Consider the following 14475-nt stretch of genomic DNA (forward strand, 5'->3'; position numbering starts at 1 on the left):
GACCCTCAGATTACGAGTCGCAGACCTTAACACGCTTGGCCATGCCAGGCCTAACCGAGAAAGTACCAGACTAATCAGTTACATTGCTTGTTACATTTAAAACAAAAACAAAAAAATACCAAGCTAAAATATTGACATCATCTATTATACATGAACATAAAAATACGAGTCTAAAATACAAGTAAACAATACCAAACTAAATCATTGACATAACTAATTACAGTTTAAAACTGGTCCATTAATTTACGTTATGCAATATAAAAAAATTAATAATAATTGATACGGACTACTAACCAGTTATAACACGTAAGTTAAGAAAAAACAAACATCTGTAGTCTATAGCAGCTAATGTCTTGACATTGTACTACAATCAAACTTTTACTTTTCGCGAAATTATCCGGTTACTATAGCATATCAAATGTATCTAAGATAACAATATATAAAACAAATTTTGGTCCTGGATAGTAAGGCCAGGTGGGTTCGACCCGTAATTCGAGGGTCGCGGGTTCGAATCGCGGTCGCACTAAACATTCTTACCCTTTCAGCCGTAGGGTCGTTATAAAGTGATGGTCAATCCCAATATTCGTTGTAAAACGAGTAGCCCAAGTCTTACACTGATAAATTAGAGACGGCTAGCGCAGATAGCTTTGCGCGAAATTCAAAAAGCAATCCTGGATAGTATGTGTTATTTCTCAATTGCTTATGTTGTAAAAGTACACAAAATGACCATTATTCTTTTCAAACTTTGCTTTCGCGACTTGGATATTGAAATTTAGAAATTAACCTATTTTCTACGTAAAAACTGGCAAAGTTGCACATTTACATAAGGTCTGAATAAAACAGCATATGAATCAAGATTTACATGTATTTATACTAACGTTATACAAAAATCTTTTTCTAGATTTACCACTGTAATGTAAATCACTTTCACTTATCAGCCCCCAAATATAGTCCCCCATCATGTTTTCGGCGCTCAAAGTCCAGTATATCTTAATGGGAGCGCTCGCCTTGCTCCTCTGAGTATGCTCCCATATTCTTCTTTAATTTATCAAGATGAGCCTCAAGGATATGGACTTTCAGGGACATCCTGCAGACCATTTTGCCGTAGTTCTTCACCAGAGCCTCAACCAGTTCCACATAATTTTTAGCCTTGTGATTGCTCAAGCAGCCCCAAACCACTGCGACAAAGCTGCCCCAAGCTTTTTTCCTTTCTACTTAGCTTCTTGGGGACTTTCTGTGCACTCCAGAACCTTCTTTATTTGTAGTCCAACGAAGACGCTAGCTTTGACCTTTCCCTCAGACAGCTTAGGGAAGAAATCTCGAAAGTACTACAGACTCCTTATCAAGAGCTGTGTCATATTGTTTCATAAGACCCAATTTTATGTTAAATGGTGGGAACAGTACCTTCTGGAGGTCCACTTGTGACTCACACTTGACATTGTGCCTCTCCACAGAGAACTCGGTCCATTGTGGCCAGTGCTTCCTGTTGTAGTGCGCTGTCCCAAAGGCAAAGATAACAGGGAAACTTGGTAAAGCCTCTTTGGAAGCCCATCAGGAATACCACCATTTTGAAGTCTCCGATAACCTCCCAGCCATACTCATCATACTTCAAGGCTTCTAGCAAGGTCTTGACGTTGTTGTATTCCTCTTTGAGGTGCACCGAATGAGCCAGGGGAAAAGACGGATACTTATTCCCGTTATGAAGCAGCACAGAGTTACAAGCAATTCCAATTGCCTCGCACGGACGGGAAGAAGCAGAGTCCATCTTGACGAGTGAAGAAGCTTAAAAATGTCGGAGACGCTTCCTCTGACTTGCGACTTGCACACTTTCACCTAACAAATCCCATCTCCTTGAGCCTAGATGTCAAAAGCTCGGGATTCGAGTCTGTTAGACCAAGACCTCTGACATTTTACAAAGTTCTTGAAAATTCTCTATCAGCTACTCAGCACTAAATCTACCTGGAATGTCCTGGAAAATGGGTAAATTTAAAAATTTCATTATCCAGGTCACCAAATCAAAATTTAAAGAAAAAAATAGGTCTTTTCCAATACGTTACGGATAAGCAATTGGGAAATAACACTTTCTGTCCAGGAAAAAAAAAAGTAAAAATTTTGTGACATAATGTAATCCGAAGTGCTGGTGAGCCGCTGTTGAGTCAGCGATATAATTCTTTAAATAGTCATACAATCAAGCAGAAAGGCAGAAGAAAGTAAACTTTATATTTCTCTTTCTTACACTGTAATTGCAATAAGAAACCAAAAAATGAATAATTTGTGCTTGGCATATGTTTAAGAAAGTGTTATTATTTATGTATTCTAGATTTAACATGCTAGACGTAGCTTAGTGTTGGTGTTAATTCCAATAAACGTGAGAAACAATCATATTTATTACATCCTAAGTCACAGGAAAAGAGATTTTTACTAGATTTAATAACACGGGTATAAGATCAATGTTAAATTCTGCTATAGGTCTGAGAAGCAGATGCTAAAACAAACTGAACTTTGCTGGGCTAATAAGACAACATGCCAGATCAGTGAGAAATTTTTCTGGATAAACGAGACGCGGTGTAAACTTTATTGGAGAAATGAGACATGATATAAGGGCTACGGTGAATTTTTACTGACCAGTAAGTCATGTGGCAGATCAGTGATGAACTTTGCTGAAGGAATGTTGTTTGTTTCTTTGTTTTTTTGAATTTTGCACAAAGCTAATCGAGGGCTGTCTGTGCTAGCCATCCCTAATTTAGCAATGTAAGACTAGAAGGAAGGCAGCTAGTCATCACCCCCCACCGCCAACTCTTGGGCTACTCTTTTACCAACGAATAGTGGAATTGATCGTCACATTAAAACGTGCCCTACGGCTGAAAAAGCGGGCATGTTTGGCGTGACGGAGATGCGAACCCGCGACCCTCAGATTACGAGTCGCACGCCTTAACACGCTTGGCCATGCCGGGCCTAAAGGAATGAGAAATGGTGTTTTGTTAGTAGTGAACGTTTACTGAACGCTAGAACAGAATATAAGGTCAGTGATCAAATTTTGCTGAACAGTAAAACATGCTATTAGGTCAGTGGTAATCAATGTAGAAAAATAAGATATGGTGTAATATCAGCGGCGAACTTTTAATGATCGATAATATAAGATGTCATGTCAGGTAGGTAATGAACTTTTATATATTTTTTAAAACTGGTTTGCAAGTGTTAAACTTGGCTTTGGTTGATAAGACAGAAATAGTTTCAATGTTTGTCTTTGCTATATTAAACGATGTACATCAAGCCAAGGTCCAGTATTTCCGTTTCACATAAGACGTATATCACACCAGTTTTGATTTCGTTAAGCCTAATAGGGAAAAATATTGGGCGGACAATGGTAAATTTATGCCAGTTATAATAATAAAGTTCACGTGAGAGTTTTGATGTTTGGTGTGTCCTGTATAGATCAATATCGTACCCAGAGTAAACCACGCCAGTTTTAATCTTTGATAGGTCTAATAAGACAGTTGTTGGACTAATAATAACTTATACTAATTATCATAAGACGGATGTAATGCAGTTTTGATCTTTGACAAGTTTTATTAGACAAATATCGGTAATAGAGAACTTAAGTTAGTTATTATTGAATTTTTTTTTATCCTTGGCAAGTTTTAAAAAGCTGATTGTCAGGCCATTGTTTACAGATGGCGTTGATATTAATTAAAGTATGTGTGTGTGTGTCTTGTAGCAAAGCCACATCGGGCTGCTAAGTCTACCGAGGGGAATCGGTCCCCTGATTTTAGTGTTGTAAATCCGTAGATTTACCACTGTACCAGCGGGGGACATTAATTAAAGCAATCGCAGATAGTGAAATAGTAATCGTGTGTATTCTATAAATATAACCCTAATGTTGTTTTCTATACTTCTAATGCTATTTCAGTACTATAAATGTCTGAGGAGTTACTTGTTACCATATCGCTGTATCGTCTTACATGTGTTACTATATTAGTTAAGCATACTTTAGATGTTTCCGTATATAAGTTGCATTTAAAATGAACAATTTCATAGCATATATGTGTATGACTTGTTTCATTAACAGATGTTTAATCACCTGTCAACAAAGTAATTATACAAGCTAAACCTTACTTTCAATAGAAGGAATGTCTTGCACTTTTCTAATCGTTTCATCAACGATTTCGAGTTTTGCACATTATATGTTTATTACTAACATTCTTTTAAATAATTATAACAAAACAGAAGCTTCCTACGGTTTTTTTTTAGTTTTTGAGTCGAGTATTTAGCAGTTTACACATCTCACTGATACCTGACTACAAATTTAGCATATTAAGAGAACACAATACGATTATAAAAACACAAACAAACAGGGAAATGAAGACCTCGCAAAGCATTTATTTTATATACTACTTTTTATATTATGACTATTTTATGTTGCATATTTTTGCTTTGTTTCAGATTTCTCAACCTATAATTTATCGGAAAATTCAAACAAATGAATAAAAATAAAAGATATACACTGCGGCTCACGCCCACAAAAAAATATAACTTAGCCAATTCCTTTTACTCATATGTATCAAGATAAAAAGTTACTGTAATAATAAATACTGACTTATGCATATTAATCTAATAATATAATTCCAGTGACTTAAACAACTAATAAGAGGGGACATCGGTTCTCAGTTACCCTTTAATAAGCCTCATCTCGCTCAGTCCCAGTTTGTTGCATGGTTGAAAACTTGAACCATTATTAAGTGCAATTTCGTTCACTCGGTCGGTTTTTCTTAGCACTTCTCAAGGTAAAATACGGTTAATAAGGGGTTTCGCATGTTCCTCGTATAAAAGCAGTGTAGGTTATCTGTCACCTGATTCAACTTTCCATGACTCGAGTGTTGTTACTGAAGTGTAGTCCTTCGAAGCATAATTTACGTAATATTACAATTAATTATATATATATATATATATATGTATGTGTGTGTGTAATTATAAAAATATATATCTGTATTGTATTCATATTGTAACAACTCATTACTTATGAGAGATTGACGAAATTGTACCAAGTTCTGAAAAATAAAGTTATATCATTTAAGATTTGGGTTTATTTCCTGGCTACGCTGTTTTTTTATCAACAACATTACAGAGTCAGATTGGCTTGTATATTGTGAGATTTAGATTGCTTTTCTAACTGCATTCTTAACCTACACACTGAAAAGGGAAATTTAAGGGTTTTTCCCTTGCTACACGTTTCACCTGCCCAACCATCAAATGAAGTCGTACTTGGTTTGTAAAATATCAGTTTTTGTTTTGGCTACATTCGTTATCAGCACCACAATCGTATCGTACTGTGAATTTGAAATTTCATATTTTACCTGTACCTACAGGTTTTTTCTTACATTTTTTCATGTATCAATATTGAGTCAACCTGTACTATATATTATGAAATACCAGTGTTTTTCTTTACCTGCAACCACGTCTATCAATGAATACTGTTGTCACATTTATAGATTTCACGAAGGGAATTCTGGACCAATATAAATAGCTTAGCTACAGTATTTGTAGTGACAAAAATAAAAAAAGCGTAACATGCTAACGTTAAATAATTAACAGTTTTCCTCAGTTAAACAATACAAATTTTTTTTAATCATCGAACAATTTGTAAGAAGTCTGTTTATTAATTTGTTTGATAATGTCATTTTAAACCGTTAATCGTATTACGTTCAGAAAAAAATATATAATCAGCTTTCCAATAGGATAAATATATCATTCATCTCAAAAGGCAACAATTTAAAGGAAATATAGTATAGCTTCCGTTTATTTCATTTGTTCCAGTATGTGGTGCTATTGTAATCTTGATACAGCAAATGTTAAAAGGCTCACTTTTTTATTTAGCATAATTATCTGATATTTAAAATACCAATTTTTTTCAGGTCTTAAAGATTTCAGTTTCTTCTTAGAAGTAGTTATGGAGTTAATTATTAGAACTATTTCTTGAACACTGCTGCGTTAGGAAGCTAAACTTGAATTTGTAGTTTTACCACAATGCAAACCACAAGATAATGCTCGATTGTGATACACGATTGATTGAAAACTGTTGTTGCTATTTAAGTCCAAGGCCACCCAATGGGTTATATACTCTTTTTGTCACCATGATGGAACATTAATAATTATATTAACATTGTGAATAAATATTGGTTACAAAAAAGGGCAAACACCCATAAGGAAACTTTTTCAAAGTGATTTCATTTCTAACTAAAATGGGACAACTTTGTATGATAGTTTAATTGTTAATTCCCTCTACTACTTTAATACTTATTTATTCAAAATCCCGTGATGCTACATAAATATATGACGCAAAGAATCCATAAAAAAACTACGATAAATTAATATAGTTTGTCTACAGAACGCTTTGCCATCGAAGTTAAGGCACTATGTCATATCTCGATATGCGTGTGAGATATAGGTGTTGTTGCAATTTAAATTGCACATAAAAATGTATGTTATCAGCACTTGTAATTTGAAGCAGAAAGTAAAGTCACATAAGATCTTCGAAGTGTTTTACGTATTCCGCGAAATGACCAACACCTGAAATTAAACAACTAGTAAATTAGCCATTTCTTTGTGCCTCTGCACTCTTGTACCCCAACCTGAGACAGTGTGTATATTTTCAGCATCAAAGTCATTTATTCTAGAATCCTTTTCAAGAAAGTTTATAATTCCTTGAGTTATAATATCAATTTTCTTTCCAATCCATCCAATCAATCTAGAGATAGAATATTTACATTTAATAATATTGCTTTATGACGTCTCTGCATTGTATTAGGAATATATGTTTAAATAAGTAAAATCCAAAACAAACTGTTTAAGATATTCAATAGACATGTTACTTGATTATATAATTGATTATTTATATACTAAATTTATTTTCCAAACTGGTGATTCCCGTTTGGACTAATAAAATATTCTGTAATTAGTAAGTAAAATTAAAACGACACGCCTGATAATTAATTAAGAATCACCCTAATTAATTTCATTACATAGTATAATAAATCATCCAATAAAAGCTGTTAATAGATTCATCAGTAATTATTCAAATGGTTAATGATATCTCTTGGGCTACGTGGTCAGAGAGATTAATGATTATGAAGAAACCAACACGGTAAAAACTTGTAAAAAAAAAAAAAAAGGTATTCAACACAAAATGAAACGAAATTTCGCGGGAATCAAACACCATGCTCATCATTTTATGTGGCAGTCACCCGTTTCTAAATGTATATTTGTTTATTTATTACTGAGACTTTTCCATGTGTTTTTTAGCGATTTCCAAATTTCTTCGTGTTTTTAAGTACATTCATTTATATAGGATGGCGTTATATTCCAAAAGCTTGTTTTGTCGAGTTCTTTATTTCTTTGTTTCCAATTAATTGCAAAGCTGCACAAAGGGCTATATGCGCTTTGCCCACCACAGGTGTCGAATTCCATTATCTAACACTGAAAGGTCTGCAGGCATGCCGCTGTGCCACTGGGAGGCTGTTGTATCAAGTTTCAAATTATAGTCCCATGGCGAAAACAAATTTTGACTCACGTCGAGATTTTCGAAGGTTTAATAGTGATATCATGTAAACTGCAGCGTATGCGGAAACTATTAAGCCTTAAAAATATTTTTTTTTGTAATGCAATGAAGGTTGAAATAATAACAAATGCTACTTTATTTAAATACACTTACATCAAAATTATTTAAAAATAGCTTACATTATTTAAATTGGCGAGCATTTTAATTTTGTTTCTGATGATTTTCGCGAAAAGCTACACTAATGATAACAAAACCACCCAATGTGAATAATGGAATTTGACTGAAATCTACATCCCTAAATGTTTGAGGTAAAGGGACATGAAACACAGAACCTTGGGAACACATCCAGGCACTCTAGCTATTACGTCCTGCTTGGGCCCGGCATGGCCAAGCGTGTTAAGGCGTGCGACTCGTAATCTGAGGTTCGCAGGTTCGCATCCCCGTCCTACAAAACATGCTTGCACTTTCAGCCGTGGGGGCGTTATAATGTGACGGTCAATTTCACTATTCGTTGGTAAAAGAGTAACCCAAGAGTTGGCGGTGGGTGGTGATGACTAGCTGCCTTCCCTCTAGTCTACACTGCAAAATTAGGGACGGCTAGCACAGATAGCCCTCGAGTAGCTTTGTGCGAAATTCAAAAAACAAAAACAAAAAACGTCCTGCTTGGTTTGAATTTACAATTAAATTGTACAACTATTTTTTGGTATAAACTTGGCTATAAAAATAAATATTTCGATGCAAACAAAAAACACAGAAATATTTCAATCAAAGAAGTAAGAAAAAAAGTAGATAATATGATTTATTGTTTTAACAAGAGGAACAACAGATGAGCTTTAAGAAAAGATCAGTTAAAATCTAAATCACTATTTTCAGTTCCCAAAACAACTGTATCTTTTTGCATTCGAAGAAAAAGAAGTTTTTGTTCCTTTCAATTATAGGTTTCCTTGTATTCTGTTTGAGAAACTCTTTTTGCATTACTCCCCTGGATAACATTCTTTCAATGGACACCCCTTCGTGGTAAGACTCATGTGAATTGCATTTATTGTACTGAAAACATATTTACACTTTACATTTGCAAATAACACGAAGCATAGCATTGTTTTACATGTTTCAATGACGTTCAACCTTCGAATTCCACGCGTTACAATAGGAAATAGTACTGATAAAAGTAATCTACTTTTTACCCCCAAAAAAATCAGTAACATCCCAGTGGGAAAATTGCAGTCATTTCGTCTTAAATCACGGCCTGGAATCCTTAATCCACAGCATTCCTTCTGGCATTCTTATAGTAAATTCGAAACTTTTAAGATGTTGCATAATCCAGGTTCATCATAAATCAGGGCCCAACTAATTTCCAAATTTAGTGCTAAAAACAATGAAAAAATATATGACTTTTTATTGGTTTCATCTTTTGTAATATTTCATATCATATTTTAACGGCTGATTATGGAACTATATACATCGTATCTTATTCTAACAGTTACGAGACTTCATAAGACATATTTTATTTTAATCGACTGTTACGGGGGTTTTCAAGCCATATCGTATTCAAACAGATTATTACGGGAGTGTATAAACAGTATTTTATTCTAAAAAGTGTTCTATTACAAGACTGTGTAAACCATTAATATTCTAACAGGTAATTATGAAACTATGTAAACCAAACTTTGTTCTAGCAGGTAATTACGAGACTATTATATCTTGTTCTACCATATTATTACGAGACTATTTAAATCACATCTTATTGTAATAGATGGTCACGGGACTCTGTAAACCATATCTTACTTTAAAATATAATTACGGAAGTGTGTAAACCATATCTTATTCTGACAGACTGTTTAAGTCCTGTCTTATTCTAAAAGATGATTACGCGACTATTTAAACCATAATTCATTCTAACATATATTTACGAGGTTATGTAAAGCACCTTTTATTCTATCAGATAACCACAGGACTGTTTATGCCATATCTTATTCTAACATATAAATACGGGACTGTGTAAACCATATTTTACTATAACAAAGGAACACGGGACTATGTAAACCATATCTTATTATAAGAGATGATCACGGGACTATCATGGAACAAAGGTGCATACTGAGCTCTATGTGTTTTGATCCCCTTGGGTATCGATATCTTAATTTTAACATTATAAACCCTCAGGTTAGCTACTGAACCACCAGGGTTGTAAAAAAAAAAAAACACTTTGCAAAGTGAAAACAATGCACTCCAAATGCAAGGGGCATTTTACTTCGAATATTCACGCAAAACAACTCAAAGTCTATCATCGTTAATAGGCTTAATACTCTACACATCTTCAAATAATTTTGAAGTGACAAATAAGAGAGGAAGGCAGCTAGTTAACAGCACCCACCACCAACTCTTGAGCTATATTAACCAAATTGTATGATTTGATCAGCATTCTTTTAACATTCGCCCAGCCCCATAAATGCAGAGGGCAAGTTCTGCAAACGGGATACGAACTCTGAACCCCGGATTTACAGATTAGATATACTATTGATAACTACAATAACACATTAACAAAATATCTATCATGTTAAAAAATGGTAGCTTCAATAACGATAAACGCATTTTCTCCATTTTTAAAGAAACACATTTTGAGTAACAGCAAAGAATACAAAATAATAATAATTTTCAAATTCATTTACGTCCTTAATTTCTGTATTTACAAATTTTTCGTCTGTTGGTGCTTCAGTGAAAATAATAAAAACCCATGCATTTTTTTACAATAACACAAAATTCTGGCTGTAAAGAAGGCAGACACATTACGACAAAACTTTTGTAACGTTGGTCAATTTGTTGAGCGCTAATAACTTTCTATAAGTTTTATTGGCATTGTAAATCTTCTATAAGATGTTTTAATTTCATTGCGCTTTTCTGTTTTATTTGTATCATTTAAAGACTAGTAAGCGTTTTCGAGTTGGTAAACGACAAAAAAACTGTTTATATGTAATCACTTATAAGCGAAGTTTTGTTTGGAACAATAATACGCATATTTGCCTCTCCTTGACTTAAGTTAGTTTTATTTGCTACCATAATGTATTGTGCCTCTATTAATACTTCTTGGTTGAAAAAATACCGTATATTCCCTATTCAACTTCAATATGTCCGTTATTTTTATGGAGCTTTCCTTGTGTAACAGCAATAGTAATCCAACATATAATCCACTTATATTCTGGTAATTTTTATTCAAAAAACAAACACACACACACATAAACTTATTAGCACTGAAGTCAACAAATCACGCGTGAAAATTAGAGTCGGGAACTTTGTATTTTGCAATACCTCCGATGTCGAGAGCAGTACGGTTGCAATTTAGGTTTTCAAAAGGATCGTTATCTTTTGGAAGATACATTAAAAATCCGTTACGATTGAAAACAATAGTTAGCCAGTATTAGCTAAAAAAATCACATTTTTATGTTATTTTAATTCATCAATTTTTATTATCACGAAGTTTGTCTTCAAATACTAATATTTAAGTATAAAGACTGCTATATTAACATAAGTATTAATAGGAAAAACAAACTGAGATGCAGTCAATAACTTATTTGATTTTACAGTACTTTCGATTTTCGAACTATAACATTAGTCATGTTATATTTGCCCTTGTTTTCTCTTTTTGGGAATATCTACAATTTAGTAAGTAGACGGTTAAGGTTTTCCTTTATTTATTTTTAGAGAGAACAAGATTTTAGTTTATTGCCTTCAAGGAGGTAACAAAAAGTTTCTTTCTCATTCAATTGTGTTAATAGATTTCGTTGCCTAATTACAATACCGTTTTAAAACGACAGCGATAGGTAAACATTGCATTGACGTAACGGCGTAGCGAACTCTGATTGGCTTCTAAGTAATGTGTCGTCTGTATAAGCGGTGGGATAACTAAGCGAGTAGTTAGATAGCACAGGTCGAGTACCGGACGATGATGTGAATTATTACGTTTTTTTTTATTATTATTATTATTTCCGTGGCGTGCTAATGGCAACAGTCTTCTGAACACATTGTAGCAAAAAGCCATCTAGTGGAAGAAAATAAATTTACTTTTAATTTAAGAGTTATTGTTTAACGTCCGCTCCGATGAATAATAAAAACACGTGAAAAGCTCATTTCTTATGAAAGACAAAAATGTTCAAAATTCAGAGCTAAAGGAATAACGTTCTGCTCAGTTGATCAAAGTAAGTAAACTTTTCTTTCTTGATATTATTCGCAAACGAATATGGAACTGATTAAGTAATAGAGTGTGTTCACTAGTAAAAACTTAAATGTTGCTGGTATCATTAATATATAACTTTACTCGCATTAACAATAACCGTTTAGAATATACCTTAAAATTATTAATGTATATTCTTCTTTTCTAATAAATAATATTGACATTGGTAAATAAATTAAATTTTTTTAAGTATAAAAAACCAAGCAGTGAGTATAAAGAAGAACATGAGAATTTCATTAATCAATTCGAAACGTCATATGTATATACTGATATTTATATATACACATGTACGATTTTTTAACCTTTGAAGGCCATGTCATAGAACAAGTTTTGTCTACTACGTTGCAAGTCATTTCATGCATTTTAGCTCTATCTTAGTTATCCACATATTTTCCTTTAACAATATATATATATACACCCATGTTCTTATCCTATACCATACTTATAATAGTTTTTTATCATACTATATATAACATATGTTAAATACTAACTTACACAAGAGAAAAATCTTTTTAAAGTACCTATTTTTTTCTGATACTTTTCATTCAGTTTACATAACAAAGAATAATCAAGAATTTGGAAGATTTACATGAACATGCACTTTTAAACATTTTTTGAAGACATTTTCATCAATCTTTCTGACTTGGAGCACTTACAAATAAAGTATTTTAATTTAAACCTGAAACGTGCGTCAACTGAATAATAAAACTAACAAATGTAAAAAACTAAAATAGAAACCCTTATAACCTAAGCGCTTTCGAAAGGTGGACTTTTCTTCTTCAAGAGCAATCTACCCGGGTTATAAGGGTTTCTATTTCAGTTTTATCAAGACTTCTTGGACTTACGTGTTTTTAGCACATAATTAATATACTAACAAATGTATTTATTCTTACGTTAATTGCAATAGACACAGTGAATAAATACAAAATAAAATTAGAAAAAGTAATTATTTTTGTCGTTATTTTCTTTAGACCTTATAATATCGGAATTTTCGATAACTATTAAAATGATACTTAATGTTTTCTGTCACAAAGTTTGCTTTGAAACGTAATAACTAGATCAAACTGTGTAGATAAGTTTGAAGGCTTCAATACTTTATGATACATACTTCAGAATATCATGGCCTGAAGTATTCTAGTACCTGATAAAGTCATTGTCGTATTCAGTAAAATAGTATAGTTTGTAAAGGCAAAATGTACGTCCGTTAAGAATTTTCTTTTCTTTTAGGTGTTCCCTAAAGATTTTCACACTCGAGTGAAGTAAAAAATGGTGCTGGATGTTTAAAGGACATTCACAATGTCTGTCGGTTTCTTCGATCCAGACAGTTGGGAATCTTTACTCAGTCTTAGTACTTCCTTAACTTACAGCGATAATAATTGCTTACAAAACAGTTATGAAAGTGTCGAAGAAGTGTCAGCTAAGAAGAGTATACGTCAAACAATATCTCTGGAAGATGACCAGTCTTTGTCACCAACATTGTCCAACAATTCCGCTGTTACACAAGAAAACAAAATAAATAAATCGGACAAAATGAATGAACCAAATCAGCTACTTAAACCAGAAGGAAAATCTAGAGAGATAAAATATAAATTACGACCGCGTTCGATTCAAAATAATAAAGAAAAAGAAAACATGAGATGCAACAAAAAGGAACCCAAACAGAAACCTCCACCTTTAAGCAAGTATCGCAGGCGTACAGCCAATGCACGGGAAAGGTTTAGGATGGATAAAATGAATGAAGCCTTCGAGCAGCTTCGTCTAGCAATTCCAAAGTTTCCCAGTGTGAACTCTAAGCTAACGAAGATCAAAACGCTCCGGCTGGCTGTTCATTATATCGCTACTTTGTCAGATATTTTGCGCAAAACTGATGGTAAAGAGAAGCAGGAAACTGTGGATGGGATATCACTATCAATCGACTCTTTAGAGCTGAACCTGGACCTTGCTAGAAATGCTTATGATTTGACAGCTGGAGACTTAAACGTACTATTAGAAGCCGATGAAAGTGCTATGGATTATAACACTGAATTTGAGTTCACCTAGTTTGAATACATTATTCCTTTTTTATAGCAATATGTCAAATTTTATAGGTTTATAGGAATATTAAAGAAAGTATATTAACAACAACCATTAGTCAGTTTTCCTAAATAAACAATGTTTACGCGTTCTTAATAAACTGTACTTGTGAAAAATCTACATCAATGAAAAATTCATAAAAACGTTTAATGAGTTTTCCTAAGATAAAAATGAAAGAATTACGTTGTGAAATATATGACGAGAAGGTCACTGGCTGGTAAGGCGTAATACGGCTGACAGAAGCTGTGAGAGGTTCTGTCGTAATTTTCTCGAGTTCATGACGGAGAAAAGCAAAAACAAGTGGCGGCTATCTGGACGTCAAGGAGTGATATTACATCATGAAATCTCAAGTGTTATTAAAAACAATAAAAATTTCAATGTTTTCGAATTATCACATAGAACTACTAGTGAAAGCACGCATGCTCTGAAGTACTGATTAGACATTGTTTTGTATTGTCAGGTATCTAATGCAATTCTAAATTCCTAACACTACTTTATATATTCAAAATAATGTAACTTTCTATTTATCAATAGCGTTTTTTTTTAAAGCTTAGATATTTTAGCTAATTATTTATGTAAATAGATTGCTCGTTTCTTTTTAGCACAAAGCTTTGCAATG

At 33.3% G+C, this 14475-nt stretch overlaps 1 protein-coding gene and 1 long non-coding RNA gene across 2 annotated transcripts in view; both read left to right on the forward strand.

Moving 5' to 3' along the window:
* The window catches only part of LOC143255310 (uncharacterized), a 153362-nt gene that overhangs the window by 11883 nt on the left and 127004 nt on the right, over positions 1-14475 (forward strand). The gene's annotated exons all lie outside the window — the stretch shown is intronic.
* LOC143255292 (uncharacterized) lies at positions 11456-13907 on the forward strand. Its single transcript, XM_076510733.1, has 2 exons — positions 11456-11748; positions 13011-13907. The coding sequence occupies exon 2, from the start codon at positions 13080-13082 to the stop codon at positions 13821-13823; it is 744 nt and encodes a 247-aa protein (XP_076366848.1). The 5' UTR covers positions 11456-11748; positions 13011-13079; the 3' UTR covers positions 13824-13907.

Source organism: Tachypleus tridentatus, chromosome 1, assembly GCF_004210375.1.
Source record: "Tachypleus tridentatus isolate NWPU-2018 chromosome 1, ASM421037v1, whole genome shotgun sequence".
Classification (NCBI taxonomy): domain Eukaryota; kingdom Metazoa; phylum Arthropoda; class Merostomata; order Xiphosura; family Limulidae; genus Tachypleus; species Tachypleus tridentatus.